At 42.0% G+C, this 13,773-nt stretch overlaps 1 protein-coding gene across 1 annotated transcript; it reads left to right on the top strand.

The window, feature by feature from the left end:
- Positions 1–635: 635 nt before the first annotated feature.
- Positions 636–13,549, top strand: LOC103457835 (hormonally up-regulated neu tumor-associated kinase homolog). Its single transcript, XM_008398256.2, has 11 exons — positions 636–1,215; positions 4,339–4,461; positions 4,549–4,718; positions 7,841–7,896; positions 8,009–8,147; positions 8,270–8,397; positions 8,882–9,017; positions 9,510–9,687; positions 10,735–10,815; positions 11,710–11,998; positions 12,333–13,549. The coding sequence occupies exons 1-11, from the start codon at positions 979–981 to the stop codon at positions 13,088–13,090; spliced, it is 2,295 nt and encodes a 764-aa protein (XP_008396478.1). The 5' UTR covers positions 636–978; the 3' UTR covers positions 13,091–13,549.
- Positions 13,550–13,773: the final 224 nt, after the last annotated feature.

Below are 13,773 nucleotides of genomic sequence, written 5' to 3' on the forward strand. Positions count from 1 at the left end.
TCATAAACTAACAACGATATATGCCACGATAGGGCGCCAAAATGATGGCAGAATACTTATTCCTAGTTGGCTTTTTTTTTTTTTTTTTTTTTTACTTTTTGTGCATTACAATCCCTCGGAGGGTTTTCAGTTAAAAGTGTCATCAAAAGACACTTTTCAAAGTTGTATTTGTGAAAAAAAAAAGAAGCTTAAAACTGAGGGACAATTTTGCTTCCTCTTCACACTTAGCAAGATCTTCAATGTATTACGCAAAACCATAACAAAATACACTGAAGTTTTTGGTTGTAACATGACAAAAGTATGAAACAGTTTAAGCTAAAAATACATTTTAAATACATTCTTGTTAAAAAAAAAAGTCTGGCTTAAGATTTGAAATGTGGCTTCAGGAAGTAAATGAAGCCGTTACAAATGGTTACTGTGTAACTGTGCGTATCTGTGTGTGTGTGTGTGTGTGTGTGTGTGTGTGTGGGTGTGTGTGTGTGTGTGTGTGCGTGTGTGTGTGTGTGTGTGTGTGTGTGTGTGTGTGTGTGNTGTGTGTGTGTGTGTGTGTGTGTGTGTGTGTGTGTGTGTGTGTGTGTGTGTGTGTGTACTGTGGCGGGGGCAGGGAGGAGGGTGATTAGGGTGTAGAATGTCCATCTCATCACCAGAGCTGACCTGAGAACACACCGGTTAATCATCCACTAACCGGTAGAGAGACACAGGACGGATCCGCCACCTGAAGAAAAGACACTCAGAGAAACCAGCCGTTGAGTCAAAGCTGAATAATGTGAGGAAGGATCCACTGGGCAGTTCGGATTTGGGGACCTACACCTGAGAGTGGATCACACACAGATCTGCGTCCGAGGCCTGAAACTCCTCCTGTCCTTCGGGGTTTGTTTGTTTTCTTTGGCGATATGCGCCCCCTGCAAGAGCCGTTCTGCTTGTGGACCCAACCATGGCTGTGAGAGGGGGCCGCGTGGGGGCCCGGCCTCGCCTGGGATGCCAGCTGCAGCAGTGAAGCCCACTCTGGAGGAGATAGTTCCAGAAGGAGGGGGGGTCGGCGAGTCCCGGCGGGAAGTCTCGGGGCTGCCCCTGCCCTCCCTGACGTTCACTAGGGAGCTGCTGAGGAGCTTCCCCCACACCAAGCGGGTCGGGTCCTACCTGATCGGGAAGATGATCAACAAAGGCTCCTTCGCTAAGGTGATGGAGGGGCTGCACATCGGCACCGGCGAGAAGGTGAGTGCTTTCCTATTGGTGTGGAAGCCGCACACTCTGGCAGGGTGGCACCCTGTCTAATGAAAGATCTCACACACATTAAAAGGATGATTACATGCTATCAACCAGAGTGGTGGCAGATAATTACACACAGAAGAGTCTGAAGGGAGGCAGTGGCCTGTTATTATAGCCTTGTAATGTTTGCAAAAGTGTGTCAGATCCATCAACACCTGGCTATTTTATCAGCAGAGTTAATGGATCTGTGCTGTACGTCTACAGCATGTATATTGTTACATGTTAAAAATACCATTAGTACAAAAACATTAACTAATGAACTGATTTACCATCCGTTTTTTTATAAAATGTTGCGATAAGAGAACATAAACAAAGATTTTAGCTGAGTTTCCTTTGTCGATATTCCGCTAACGGAAACATCGCCATGTTTCGCCATGTAACGGAAACATCGCCATGTTTCGCCATGTAACGGAAACATCGCCATGTTTCGCCATGTAACGGAAACATCGCCATGTTTCGCCATGTAACGGAAACATCGCCATGTTTCCGTTACATAAGAAACGCGATTACAATCACTCGTGAATACGTTTGTTCACGCGATACACCGTTTAAAAAACACGCTGCGCCTTCTTCCACTTCCTGTTGTCTTCTTCGTCTTTTCCTCCAGTGGCAACATCCGGTTGTTGATCACGGGATTGACCAACAAAAAGAGCGTTTCCATTGGTGAAATACACTCATTTTGATACCAACTCAAAGTTAGGCAATAACTTTGTAGTGAAATCCGTGTGCATATGTCTTGTAATTTCAGTTTGTGCAATTTTAAGGCCAATGAAAATGCAGTTAGCATGTTAAAATAATCTAAATACATATTTTCCTTGCAGTTTAATGCCAACACTGAGTGAACGCAAAGACATGTAGATTTTAAGGTTGGTTTATGTACTTCTTATTCTGTAGTGTTATTTATTATTGTGCTTTATCGTCAGCCTGCCAATGGGGATTAGAGATGGAAATTCTCATGTATTTACATGTTAATGTTCATTCATACAAATTGTCTCGCTTTTAAAAATACATTTTAACTTGAAATTGAGCAATTTTGTATGTGCTAATTTTGCTCTTCTTGTAGTCTTGCAAAAGTAACAATGCTCATTGAATATAACCTCAGACTTGAATGAGTTTTTTGTGGATTACATGTGATAGCCAGACACAACATAATGCCTAAATGTAAAATTTCCAACCTTTTTCAGACTTTATTGACAGATAAAATCCTAAAAAAAAAATGGCACCATGTGTTTGTTGGACTGCAAAATGTCTCGACTAGTCATGTCCAGTTAGAGACCAAACTTTCTGAATATTATTTCTATAAGTTTTCCAAAATACACAAGAACATGGTGGGATATAAACCCTTCCACTTCATCTCTGGGTTGTTGTCCTGCACTTCTCAAGCCTTGTGTCTATTATAGATTTTAGGCTTTTCCCCTCAGAATATATATTTCTTTCTCTAAAAAAATGCAAAAACTGCAACAAGCTTCCTTATCTTTTCTTTTCTGAGGATACTCCTCCCCACAGCATGATGCTACCACTGCTATGATTTGCCTTGGGGATGGTGTGTTTACAGCAATGTGCCTTACTAATTCTCTCCTTCACACAGGGTCCTGAACATTGGTAAAAAGAAAAAAAAAACAGAATAATAAATCAGTTTCTGTCTCATTAAACAAAAAACAAACAAAAAAACCTTCTTGTTTGTTTATGGCTTTTTCTGAACAAAATTTCTCACCCCTTTCTTTTGATTGTGACTTTCTTGTATTTGTATAAAATGTGTATAAAAACGACATATTTTTCCTCCTTCCACTTCACAGTTATGGACCACATTGTGTTTGTTTTTTAATAAAACACCCAAAACATAAAGTGAGGTTTGTGGTTGAATCGTGACAAAATGTGACGAAGGGGGTTGGAAAAGGTTTAGAACCGACTGAATGTGTCTGCAACTTACAGAAAATGTGCTTGTGTATGTACGCATATAGTTTCATGGCCAACAGCCAGGGTCAGTGCCAGTGCTTTACCTCACTCAAACTACGACCTGGTTGCCATGGTGATGTCCTGGCTCACCTGTGGGGGGCTTTTGTTTGCCTCAATTCCTGTTGGTGCAAGAAATGTTTGTGAACGCTGCAAACAAAAGACAACATCATTAAGATTCTTTCTAGTTTAATATTGAGTTGTAGTTACAAACATAATTCTATAATCATTTAAAATAAAAATATATAACATATATGAAACACATTGTCATTAAAATGATTCCAATTGGACTTTTTTGTGTTCAGGTTACGTGTTCCTAAACAAATATTCTGGCCTTGCTGAAGCAGTTTGAACAGATTTAAAAATGTGTTGTACATTTAGAAAGATATTTGTAAATGTTCAGTCTTTTTATGCCAAAATAAAAAGTGTCTCATTCTTAAAGACCTGCGCTATTTGTGACATGATGTCACTGTGAGATATTATTGTTCATTTGATAACAGTCGTCACATAAAGAAATATCCAGTAGATATTGCACTTAACTATCGGTCTACAGTAAAAGTTGAAATAATTTAACACTAAGTGCCAACTTTGCATTAAAGTGTCATTATTTACAAAATAATACAATGTTGGTACTTTTAATGGACTTTTAGAGCAATTTTGCATTAAAAGTGTCATAGTGACAATTTTAATAATAATGACACTTTTACAGACATTCATAAAGACTCCTTCATGTTCATGACAGGTGTTATGTCATGTTTATGACAGTGTAATGCGAGTCTTATGCACACCCCTTCAAATAATGTATTATCAATTTTTTTTAAATCAAATTCCCTATAATTTTTTATTTGCTTTTTTTGTTTAAATTTCAGAGGCCTTTGGATATCAAAATGTAATCTTTGTAGCATCTTAGAAACTGATTATATTGCCAAGACATTAACAAAAACAACAGAAGAGTAACAAAAAGTTGCATGTTCTACTTTGCAACATAAACTGTGTCCTCACTCACTTTTTTGGCTCACTTTTCACTCAATAACTCATATAAACTTTAAAAGATAAGGGACTATGAATGCAACTGTGTTGAAAGTCTTGTCTAACTGTTTGCCATCATGTGTGCAGGTGGCCATTAAGGTGATAGACAAGAAGAAAGCACGCCAAGACTCCTACGTGCTGAAAAACATGAAAAGGGAACCTCGAATCCATCAAATGGTCCGACACCCTCACATTGTGGTTCTTCTGGAGGTAAAAGGAACAAATGCTCCTAAAAACAACATCTTCTTGTTAATAAGTGTGTGAACGTTAACGTACCGTGTAAATCCTGCGCGTCAGACCCTGGAGACGGAGAACAGTTACTACATGGCCATGGAGCTGTGTGCGGGAGGAGACCTGATGGACAGGATCTGCGACCGGAGGAGGCTGGGAGAGAGGGAGGTGCGGCGCTACACCCGGCAGATCCTCTCCGCGGTGGAGCACCTGCACAGACACGGCATTGTGCACAGGTCACTACACACACACACACAGGCACCTGCATGCACACACACAAACACACACACACACACACGCACACACGCACGCACACACACACACACACACGGTAGGAAAAACACAATGTTAAAGAGGCAGTATTATGTAAAATGTACTTTTTTTTAGCTTTACATCATGTTATAAAGTGATTCCCTCACCAAAAACATACCTGGAGTTTTGCTTTAATCCTTTTGTGCATGTTTGAGAAATCCTTTAATCTCCCATGGCAACCATTCAGCTGTGCAGAACACCTGGATGGACTTAGCTCCGCCTTCGAGGATGAAGTTCCTCCTCCAAGCTTCCGGGCGTCTGCATTTTAAAGCAGGCCTCCTCTGTGACTGACCCTATGAGCTCCTTCAGACTAGCCAGCAACAACTAGCAAACACCTGGTGGAACTGTGTAGTTACTTCTCAGTGAAATTCTTTTAAAAACTTTGTTAAAGGGTTAATAGAAGAGTGATGTTGTGATGACTTCCTGAAGGTGGAACTGCAGAAAGAGCAGGAGTTTCTTAAAGAGACAGAGGCCCAATTTCAAGGCATTAAATTACAAAGTTAAATTACTTTTAAGTTATATTTGGCATTTTCATAACAACTGAAGGCAACATAGTTACTTGATTGTGCTATAAAATGGTACGATGTTTCTGGAAAACACATGATACTGCCCCTTTAAGACATTCAGGTTAAAACATTAGTCATATACAATAAAAAAATCTTCAAAATTTCCATATAAACCAACATCACAAGTATTTTTCACATTAATTTCATTAAAATTAAAGATATATCTTTATGACTTACAAAATCCATTGGAAAAATAAAGTTGAATATCATTGAAAACCCCATTTATTTTAGAACATTTATGACAAAGTGAATCCCATTGTGCAGATTTCTGTTGCATGTAGTGCAAATTAATACAATATATCAATGCATATCATATAGATGGTCAAACATGGTGGAGGTAGTCTCATGGACTTGGACTACTTTGTTTCTTCCAGTTTTGGACAAAGTTTTGGTTTGATGGAGCCATAAAGTGCTGAAGATGAATGTTGAGCCTTTGTAGCAGAAACAAAATGGTTTTGGAGTGACCTAGTCTGGATATAAATCTGATGGAGATCTAATTGAGAGGTCGTGAGAAATGGTAAAATATTTCTGTCCTTTTAATTTGGAATAAAAGGAATAATTGGAATAATTTGGAACAAATTCTCACCTTCCCTTAATTTTACTGGTTTTAACTATGAGTCACGTGATAAACTATGGGACCAATTTGATAACTTATGTACATAACTACAATGTCACTGTGAAAATGTGATATTTTACATAAGGTTATCATAAAGATAACAGTGGAACAAACCTGTTAAGTCATATTTGTCAGAATGCACACACACGCACACACACACCCCCGCACGCACACACACACACACACACACACACACACACACACACACACACACACACACACACACACACACACACACACACACACACACACATCGTAGTAGTTTGCAGGGCATTAACAACCTTCAGAGTAAGACATGGAGTCGGTGTCAGGTAACCATTACTCTCACACTTTCACATCAACACACACAGACACACACACACTCACATTATGTTTCAGTTTGGGTCCTTGGCTCTTCTCAAGGTGGGAATGTGATTACCAGGCGGTGACTTCATCATCCTGATCCGGCGCCATGATTCACACATCATCACAACATCATGGACTTCCTCTCTAATGAAGTCCCCGAACGACATCGCTTTCAACTCCTGAACAGCACCTCTCCCTGTCAAACCCACCCACGCATCCACACAAACACACACACGCACTCTCTCTCTCTCTCTCTCTCTTGACACCACAGTGCTGTAGAGATGATCACACTGGAAATGGAGGGAAATTTTGCACTTAAACACACCTCCTGCCACCCACATTCAATAAGTTCACCACATACATTTTTCTGCTTTACGACATTGTGCGATCTCGCTCCTTCTCCTTCTTGCTGGTTTTCTTTCTTTCTCTCTTTCTTCCTCTTATTCTCTTTGAACCTCCCTCGGGCTGCTCAAGCAAGGATTTCTGGATTTTTGAGTGTCTGCTGCTTAGATGAAGGCAGATGAAAGAAACATGGCAGATTCCCAGGCTACAGTTTATGGGGTCTCTCTCACTCCTAACCGCAGATTTTCATTTAGCCAGTAGTTTTATAGCTCGAAGCCTTGCCTGATGGCGACGAGGCTGGGGTACAATGAGGGGAGTAATGCAACTTTTTATCAACTAAATGCAGAGACCGTTCTCTGCCGATGGTTGAAAATAAATCCAGAACAACAGCTGGTTAGCCCGATTTGAAAATCGCTCAGTTAGGAGGGTTTTTTTTAAAAAGCGATTTAATGGTTTGAGCAAATTAATTTCCTAAATTACCAAATGGGAAAATAGACCTGAGTTCTACCCAAAACCCAAATTTAGCAGCTTAGCTTTCTTGCTGCTGCTGCTAACAATCCTATCCAATCAGATCTCTATAAATACTCAGATAAACCAGTGTTGTCAAACTGGTTCCTTCAGCAGAAAATACTCATGGAAAACCCCAGAATTTTACAGCTAAATCAATCAGAATTTAGTGGCTGATTTCCAATCCTCTAAAGTTTAACGTGTTGACACAGATCCTGACCGATTCCAGTTCAAAACTGTAGCATAAGAAACAGGAACAGTGTATTAGTAATGTTTCAAGCAAAGGCAAACACATTGTAGAGACTGTTGCTAGTATCATGTCTTAGCAATTCGAGCAGCTTAGCACAACCAGTACTATCACACCAGGACTCACCATGTGTGTTCCCAAGAAAAGTGGACTCCTGAGAGAAGACAGAGGAACTGAATTGTTTTTTTTTTTGTTTTTTTTTTAGCAGATTGTCTGATATTACACAGTCAAGACACATTGACAATTTTAGAAATTGATTTTTATTAACATCCTAAGCTTTAAGCTGAAAATTTTTCCTTGCATCTTCCCAACAAAATTATGAACAAACCGTTTCAAAAATATAATAATATATAAATGCATTCTTTTTATTCCTAAAAAAAAAAAAAAAAAAAAAAAAAGGGGTGTTTTTTTTTTCTTTTCTAGAGATTTAAAGATTGAAAACTTCCTCCTGGACGAGCATAACAACATAAAAATTGTAGGTATGTTGAAACGTGTTCGCGTCCCACATCCAGAAATTGCACCATCTTTGTTTACTGCATCCCAAAGTGCTGTAGTGAGAAGCCATTGCTGCATAAATACCGATTCCCACAGACTTTGGCCTGAGCAACACTCTGAAGCCGGACTCTTTATCCCCGGAGCTCCTCAACACGCAGTGCGGAAGTCCTGCCTACGCCGCGCCTGAGCTGCTGGCTCACAGGAAGTACGGCTCCAAAGTGGACGTCTGGTCCATGTACGTGACAAACTCTCACTTTGTTTGTCCCAACCGCGTCAAAAACCAGCTCACTTGTCCTTCTGCTGTCATAGAAACACTAATATTGTCTCGTATTTTTGTTTCGCCTTGCTGTCGTACAGAGGCGTGAGCATGTTTGCGATGCTAACGGGAACCCTGCCCTTCACTGTCGAGCCTTTCAACATCAAGCAGCTGCACCAGAAGATGGTCAATAAGGACATTAGCAACATCCCTGGTGACATCAGCAAAGGTCAGAGCATTACTGCGTTCTGAAATAATAACTGTCTCTGATATTAATTCAAATTAAATTAAGCCATGCTTTTTATGCTCTTCATTCAATATTGGATAAGTTTGACCACTACACCTGCAGTGTTTTATTAGTTTGCTGTAATTATTTTTTTGTTTTTTCATTTTTATTAAACAAATTCTATGACCAAAGTTTTTTTTAGTTTTTTTTTTTCACTGATTGTATAACATTTAAGCTCATGATATTCCTCTTTAGGTGTTGGCTCAGATCTTTTATTGTGACGAGATCAAATCAGTGCCGTTATCGAGGTACACACAGGAAGCCCAGACATGTAATTTACTTTTTAAACCTCAGTTATTTTGTTAAATTTGCAGGGTTACCCTTCTGCTGCTTCTCATCCAGAACAAAAAAAATAAACAAAATGAAAAAGTACTTTTGTGATACTTAATCAAAGAAAGGTTCTGATTTGACTTCGCTCATACTGCAGACGCCGTGTCTTTCATGATGCTTCTCCTGGAGCCAGACCCAGATAAGAGACCCAGCATCAGAGAGGCGATGGAAGAGAGATGGATCAGCGAGGGATATGCCAAGAAACCGCTACACACACTCTCACATAAAAACAGGTAGCCGTACCACACAGCATCAGTTACCCTTAGAGTTGACTTAAGCCTATCTGCGAAGTGTTTAACTCCTTTTCTAAATGTGACAGAGAAAAGAGAAAACACGAGCTCTCTCTTTTAACTCTGGAAACATTTTGCAGCAGTGTTTGGAAGTGGGCAGAGGAATCAATAAGAAGAACTGAATGTATTCCAACAAAGTGAACTTTTTTTTTTATTTATGGTCTGCATTGTGACAGCTCTGAATATTATAGCATGACTAAAACCCTTTTGTCACTTTACGCATTGTGGAAATGCAATCATGTATGGCTGCGGCTGGGAATAATCCGTTCTCTCTGGCCCACTTGAGTAACAGAAGCCTTCCAGTTCTGTTCTGCGCTCAAACCAACATCCTCCAGTCACATGTCCTTCCTTACCAGTCCCAGTGGACCCAGGGCTGCTCTCTCTCCTTTGTTTTTCAGGATGGTTTTCAACCCTTCTACACTCTTATTTTCCCAGGTTGTGTCCGGAAGACCTCAACTCATCTGTGCTGGCTCACATGACAGAGACACTGGGTTATTCCCTTTCTGAAGTCATCAACGCGGTCACCAGCAATAGACCCTCTGCCGTCATGGCCTCCTATCACCTGCTGCTCAACAAGTTCAACAGGAGCCACAAGGGGTCCAAGGCTAGCAAGGTTAATGCTTTGCAACACATGGACACAAAAACACACCGGTCTGTGGACATGTCATGAAAATTTAGCTGAGTTAAGCTACCAAAGACTTTTCATCATGACAGATTTTAGGGAGTGGTTGTATTGTTATGGTGTTTTTTTTTTTTTCTTTAGATGATGGTGAAATTAGGGAGCACAATTGCTTCTTGATGTTCTATTATTGTTCATAGACTGATCAGGTTCAGAACGTTTTAGACATTATTCTGAAAGATTAAAGCGGTCCATACAACCAACCCATAACACGGCATTCCACTTATATGCCCATGGCTAGCTTGCTAGCTTGTCGTTGTCATAGCTGTTGCGCTAGTGTTGTGCGGGCCGTGAAATGGCGCACTAAACCACACAGGCCCATGCTGTCCCGCTCAGCTGAAACGAGGTAAGAGAGCCGGATTGGGTTGTTCTGTACGTTCTGTCACAGACTGTGGGACAGACGGGTGATTCCAGCTGAATGGATGGGTGCACAGTGAGAACAAATTACTCATGGTAAGGGAGAGACACTCTACATTCGTTTTACGGGGTTAGACCCCAGGTTTGTCTCCATGGTTCATAGAGGAAGAGAGTCTAAATGAATCATTTAATGATTCAACAAACCAAACTAACCAGACCTCGTTGCCATGAATTCCCTGTTCCTGCCACCCCGTCCTGCTGGCTGCTGATTGCTTCCACCTGTTCTGCTGACTGTATAAACGCCTGCTCTGCGCTCACTCAGTGTCAGATCGTCTGTTGACATCCCAGCCTTTGAGCACTTCATATCCTTGTTGTGCATGACCCTCACTGATGACACCCTGGGCAACTGTCTACATGGCCCATACTGAAATCTACCACTGGGAAAACACTATTTCTATTGGTAAATACTTTGATTTCACACCCTTGGGTAATTTGAACAATTATCCATCTGGTGTTGGATAAATGGTTTGGGTCAATGAACTTAGACCTGTTGCATTGAATGATATATCCTATCTAAATTGAAGATTTGTTGACATTTCCGATGCCTTTTGTTTGACTTTGCAGAAGCTCGAGAACGACTGGACACTTCCGAGCAAAACGACATGGAGAAACAGAAGCAACACTGAAACAAAGACTCAGCAACAGGTGAAGCTGGTCTCAGAGCTGTCCCTTTGGGGTGTTGGGGTAAATACGTCTAAGCAAGTTGTTTGTCAGGAGACATTTAAAAAGACGACATCGCCTTCCCTCTAAATAACTTGATATAGTGTTTGAAAGATGAAAAATAAAGAAATAGAATAGAAACTGAAAAAAATCCCCGTCAGAACAGATAAAAAAAAAAAAACGAGCAACAAAATTTGCACTCAACAAGCTCCACTTAACACCTTTTTTTATTGTTTAAAGTCACATAAGTGACGAATAATAAGTTTAAAAAAGCATGTTTGTCACATGCATTAAAAAACACTCAAAATCTTAAGTCACACTGAGTGCCTGATATAGCCTGCAGATAAAAACCGTTTTTTAGGCTGTTAGTCCTTGTTTTCTGTAACGACTACCAGAAGGCAGAAGTGAGAACAAGTTGTGCTGTGGGTGCGTTTCAGTCCCAGATGACGTTTTTAGCTCTGTTTGTGACCCGGGTGACGTAGATGTCCTGCAGTGAGTGGAGAGAGGTTCCGCAGATGATATGTGCTGTTTTTTTAATGACATGCTGGAGAGCTTTCCTGTCCTGAACAGTGCTGTTCCCAAATCCACTGATACAGTTCGCCAGTTTGTGAGGTTGTGTACTAATGACCGGTTGTGGTAGAAATGTTGTTCAGATGGACTAACTAAGCCTGCCTCTTAGCATCTTTATTTAGGCTAAATTATGACCATCACACAGTCACAATTCCATGTCACGCAATTTGATCAAAATCTGAACAGTACATTTGTTTGCGTCGTCTACTCGTTTGTTTCCCCTTCTAAAGTTGGACTGTCACAAACGAATCCTAAACTACATTGGATTCTGACCACAGAGTTTGACAATCAACTCCTTCCCATTGGCAGAACTCACCGAAAAGAGAGAAAAGCTTGAAGCAGTTCAACAAGTCGCCCAAGGTCCAGCAGACCAGCAGAAGTCTGAACAGGAGGAAGACCACGGATTTGCACAGGAAGGGCCACCGTGAGGATGACGAGAACTGTCCGCCCTCTCCCGCTCTGCCCCGCCTTCCCCGCTCTGCTTCACCCCCTTTGCCCTCTGACCCTTCCTCCCCCGAACCTCTGTCCGCAGAAGACGGGGCGACTGATGAGGAGGTGACCATTTCTATCAACACCAGGGATACGTTGTTTCCTGAAGGTACAGAGTTCTGTGAAAGTATTCAAACCTGTTTAGCTTTTTCACATTTTGTAATATTTCTAACATATGTTTTAGGGTATTTTGTTAGGATTTGGTCATTATTGTGAGGTGGCAGGGACATTCTGCATGGTTTTCATCAATGTCGTTTGCATATTAGAACTTGAAAAGTGTGTTGACAGACCCAACTTGTTCTAGAAAGCACAATAGGTCACCTTTAGAATATCAACAAAATATGCTAAATGGTTGTGACATGACATGAGAATATTTTAGGGCTGTGAATCCTTTTGCAAGACACTATACTCAGTGGCCTTCTGTGTGTGCATGTCTGTTCCAGTGTCGGTGTTTGGAGACAGGGAACTCGTCCACGCTTCCCCTCCGAAAAGCTCAACATCGCAGCTCTGTGACTCCGCTCCCTGCCATGTCCCCTTACCAGCCGAGCCAACCAGAGACGGCGTCGCGTCCAGACCGATCCGACACTCCCACCCGCTCAGGACAACGCAGTCGGACGGCGCGGCGGACCCAGGGTCGGACTGCTTCCGGGACAAGTGCCACCAGGATAACTCCCACTGCCTGAGCGTCAACGAGCGGCTGGAGAAGCTGCAGGCGTTTTACTCTCCCGAGAAAAACTCCATCTCTCCCGGGATCCTCCTGGAGACCGGACCCGTACTCTCCGTGGACAGAGGGCAGCTGGGTTCCACCAGGATCGCACAGGCGTCCCCCTCCGCTCGCCTGCCTCGCCTGCGCAATGTTGGGCCTAAAGACGGCCGAGGGAGGAAGGTGATGTGGGCGGGTCTGAGTCAGCCTGGACCGCCTAGGCTTCTGGTGAACGGGTCGAAACCACCGGTTTTCCCTTCGCAGAGACAACATACTTTGATCATAAAGAGCCTCAGGCAGGAGAGGGGAAGGAGGAAAGAGCTCACCTCGGCGGGGGAAGGTGAGCCGGCGGGTGAAGGGATTGATGGCGACAAGAGGAACTCTGTTCAGTTGCGTTCTGAACAACGGCGGGTGGCGGACCTGAACCTGCCGCTGCTTCCTGTGGCGCTGCAGGGGAAAGATGTCAGGAAGAACCAGCTACATAGCATGGACTACTGAGACTCGGTCCGACTGGAGCGGCAGAGTCATGGAAAGTTCAAGGAAAGCTGGTGGAAGTCAAAACAGTAGTCAATAACAGTACAGCCAGAGACAACTGCAACAAACTACCATAAATGGCAGCTATAGAAGTGTACAGCCTTAAAGCTATGTTCTTATACTGTTCTATTCATGCCACACTCAGAGGAGCCCATCCTAGATAAACACCATTCCGTTTGTTTGTCTTCAGCTGCAGTGCCAAAAATACTCCAGCTCATACCTCAACTGCTGGATTCAGTCTCTAAAAGACCGGGTTCGGTTTAAGTCATGGGAAACGTCTCCAACGTTTCCATTCCCTCTTCCCATCAGACTGCAGTTCAGAGTTTGTTCTGACCTTTTGGTTTCCTTACACAGAATCGGAAGCTAAGAAAGTAGACGACACAAGAAAAATAAAGAATGTAATGTCGCCTAAAACATTTCCTATCAGAATGGCATCATCCATTCACTTTCTGAAGCTGTTCTAACCATTTCAGGGGAAGGTGTCCATCTCCAGGGATCAAAGGGCGAGTTTCCACAGCCAACTCAATATCTCCATTTCCTCTTAAAGGGGCAGTGTTATGTTTCCCCAGCTACATAGAATAATTTTACAGCACAATCAAGAGTAACTGCTACCTTCAATTGTCATAAAAATCTTTCATATATGAAAT

Source organism: Poecilia reticulata, linkage group LG21 (genome assembly GCF_000633615.1).
Source record: "Poecilia reticulata strain Guanapo linkage group LG21, Guppy_female_1.0+MT, whole genome shotgun sequence".
Taxonomy (NCBI): domain Eukaryota; kingdom Metazoa; phylum Chordata; class Actinopteri; order Cyprinodontiformes; family Poeciliidae; genus Poecilia; species Poecilia reticulata.

Bases quoted from the DNA above. Each gene is read 5' to 3' on its own strand.
- LOC103457835 (XM_008398256.2), top strand. From the start codon at position 979: ATGCCAGCTGCAGCAGTGAAGCCCACTCTGGAGGAGATAGTTCCAGAA. The intron at 4,719-7,840 runs GTCACTACACAC...TTTCTTTTCTAG, and splicing joins AGACACGGCATTGTGCACAG to AGATTTAAAGATTGAAAACT. The intron at 7,897-8,008 runs GTATGTTGAAAC...CGATTCCCACAG, and splicing joins TAACAACATAAAAATTGTAG to ACTTTGGCCTGAGCAACACT.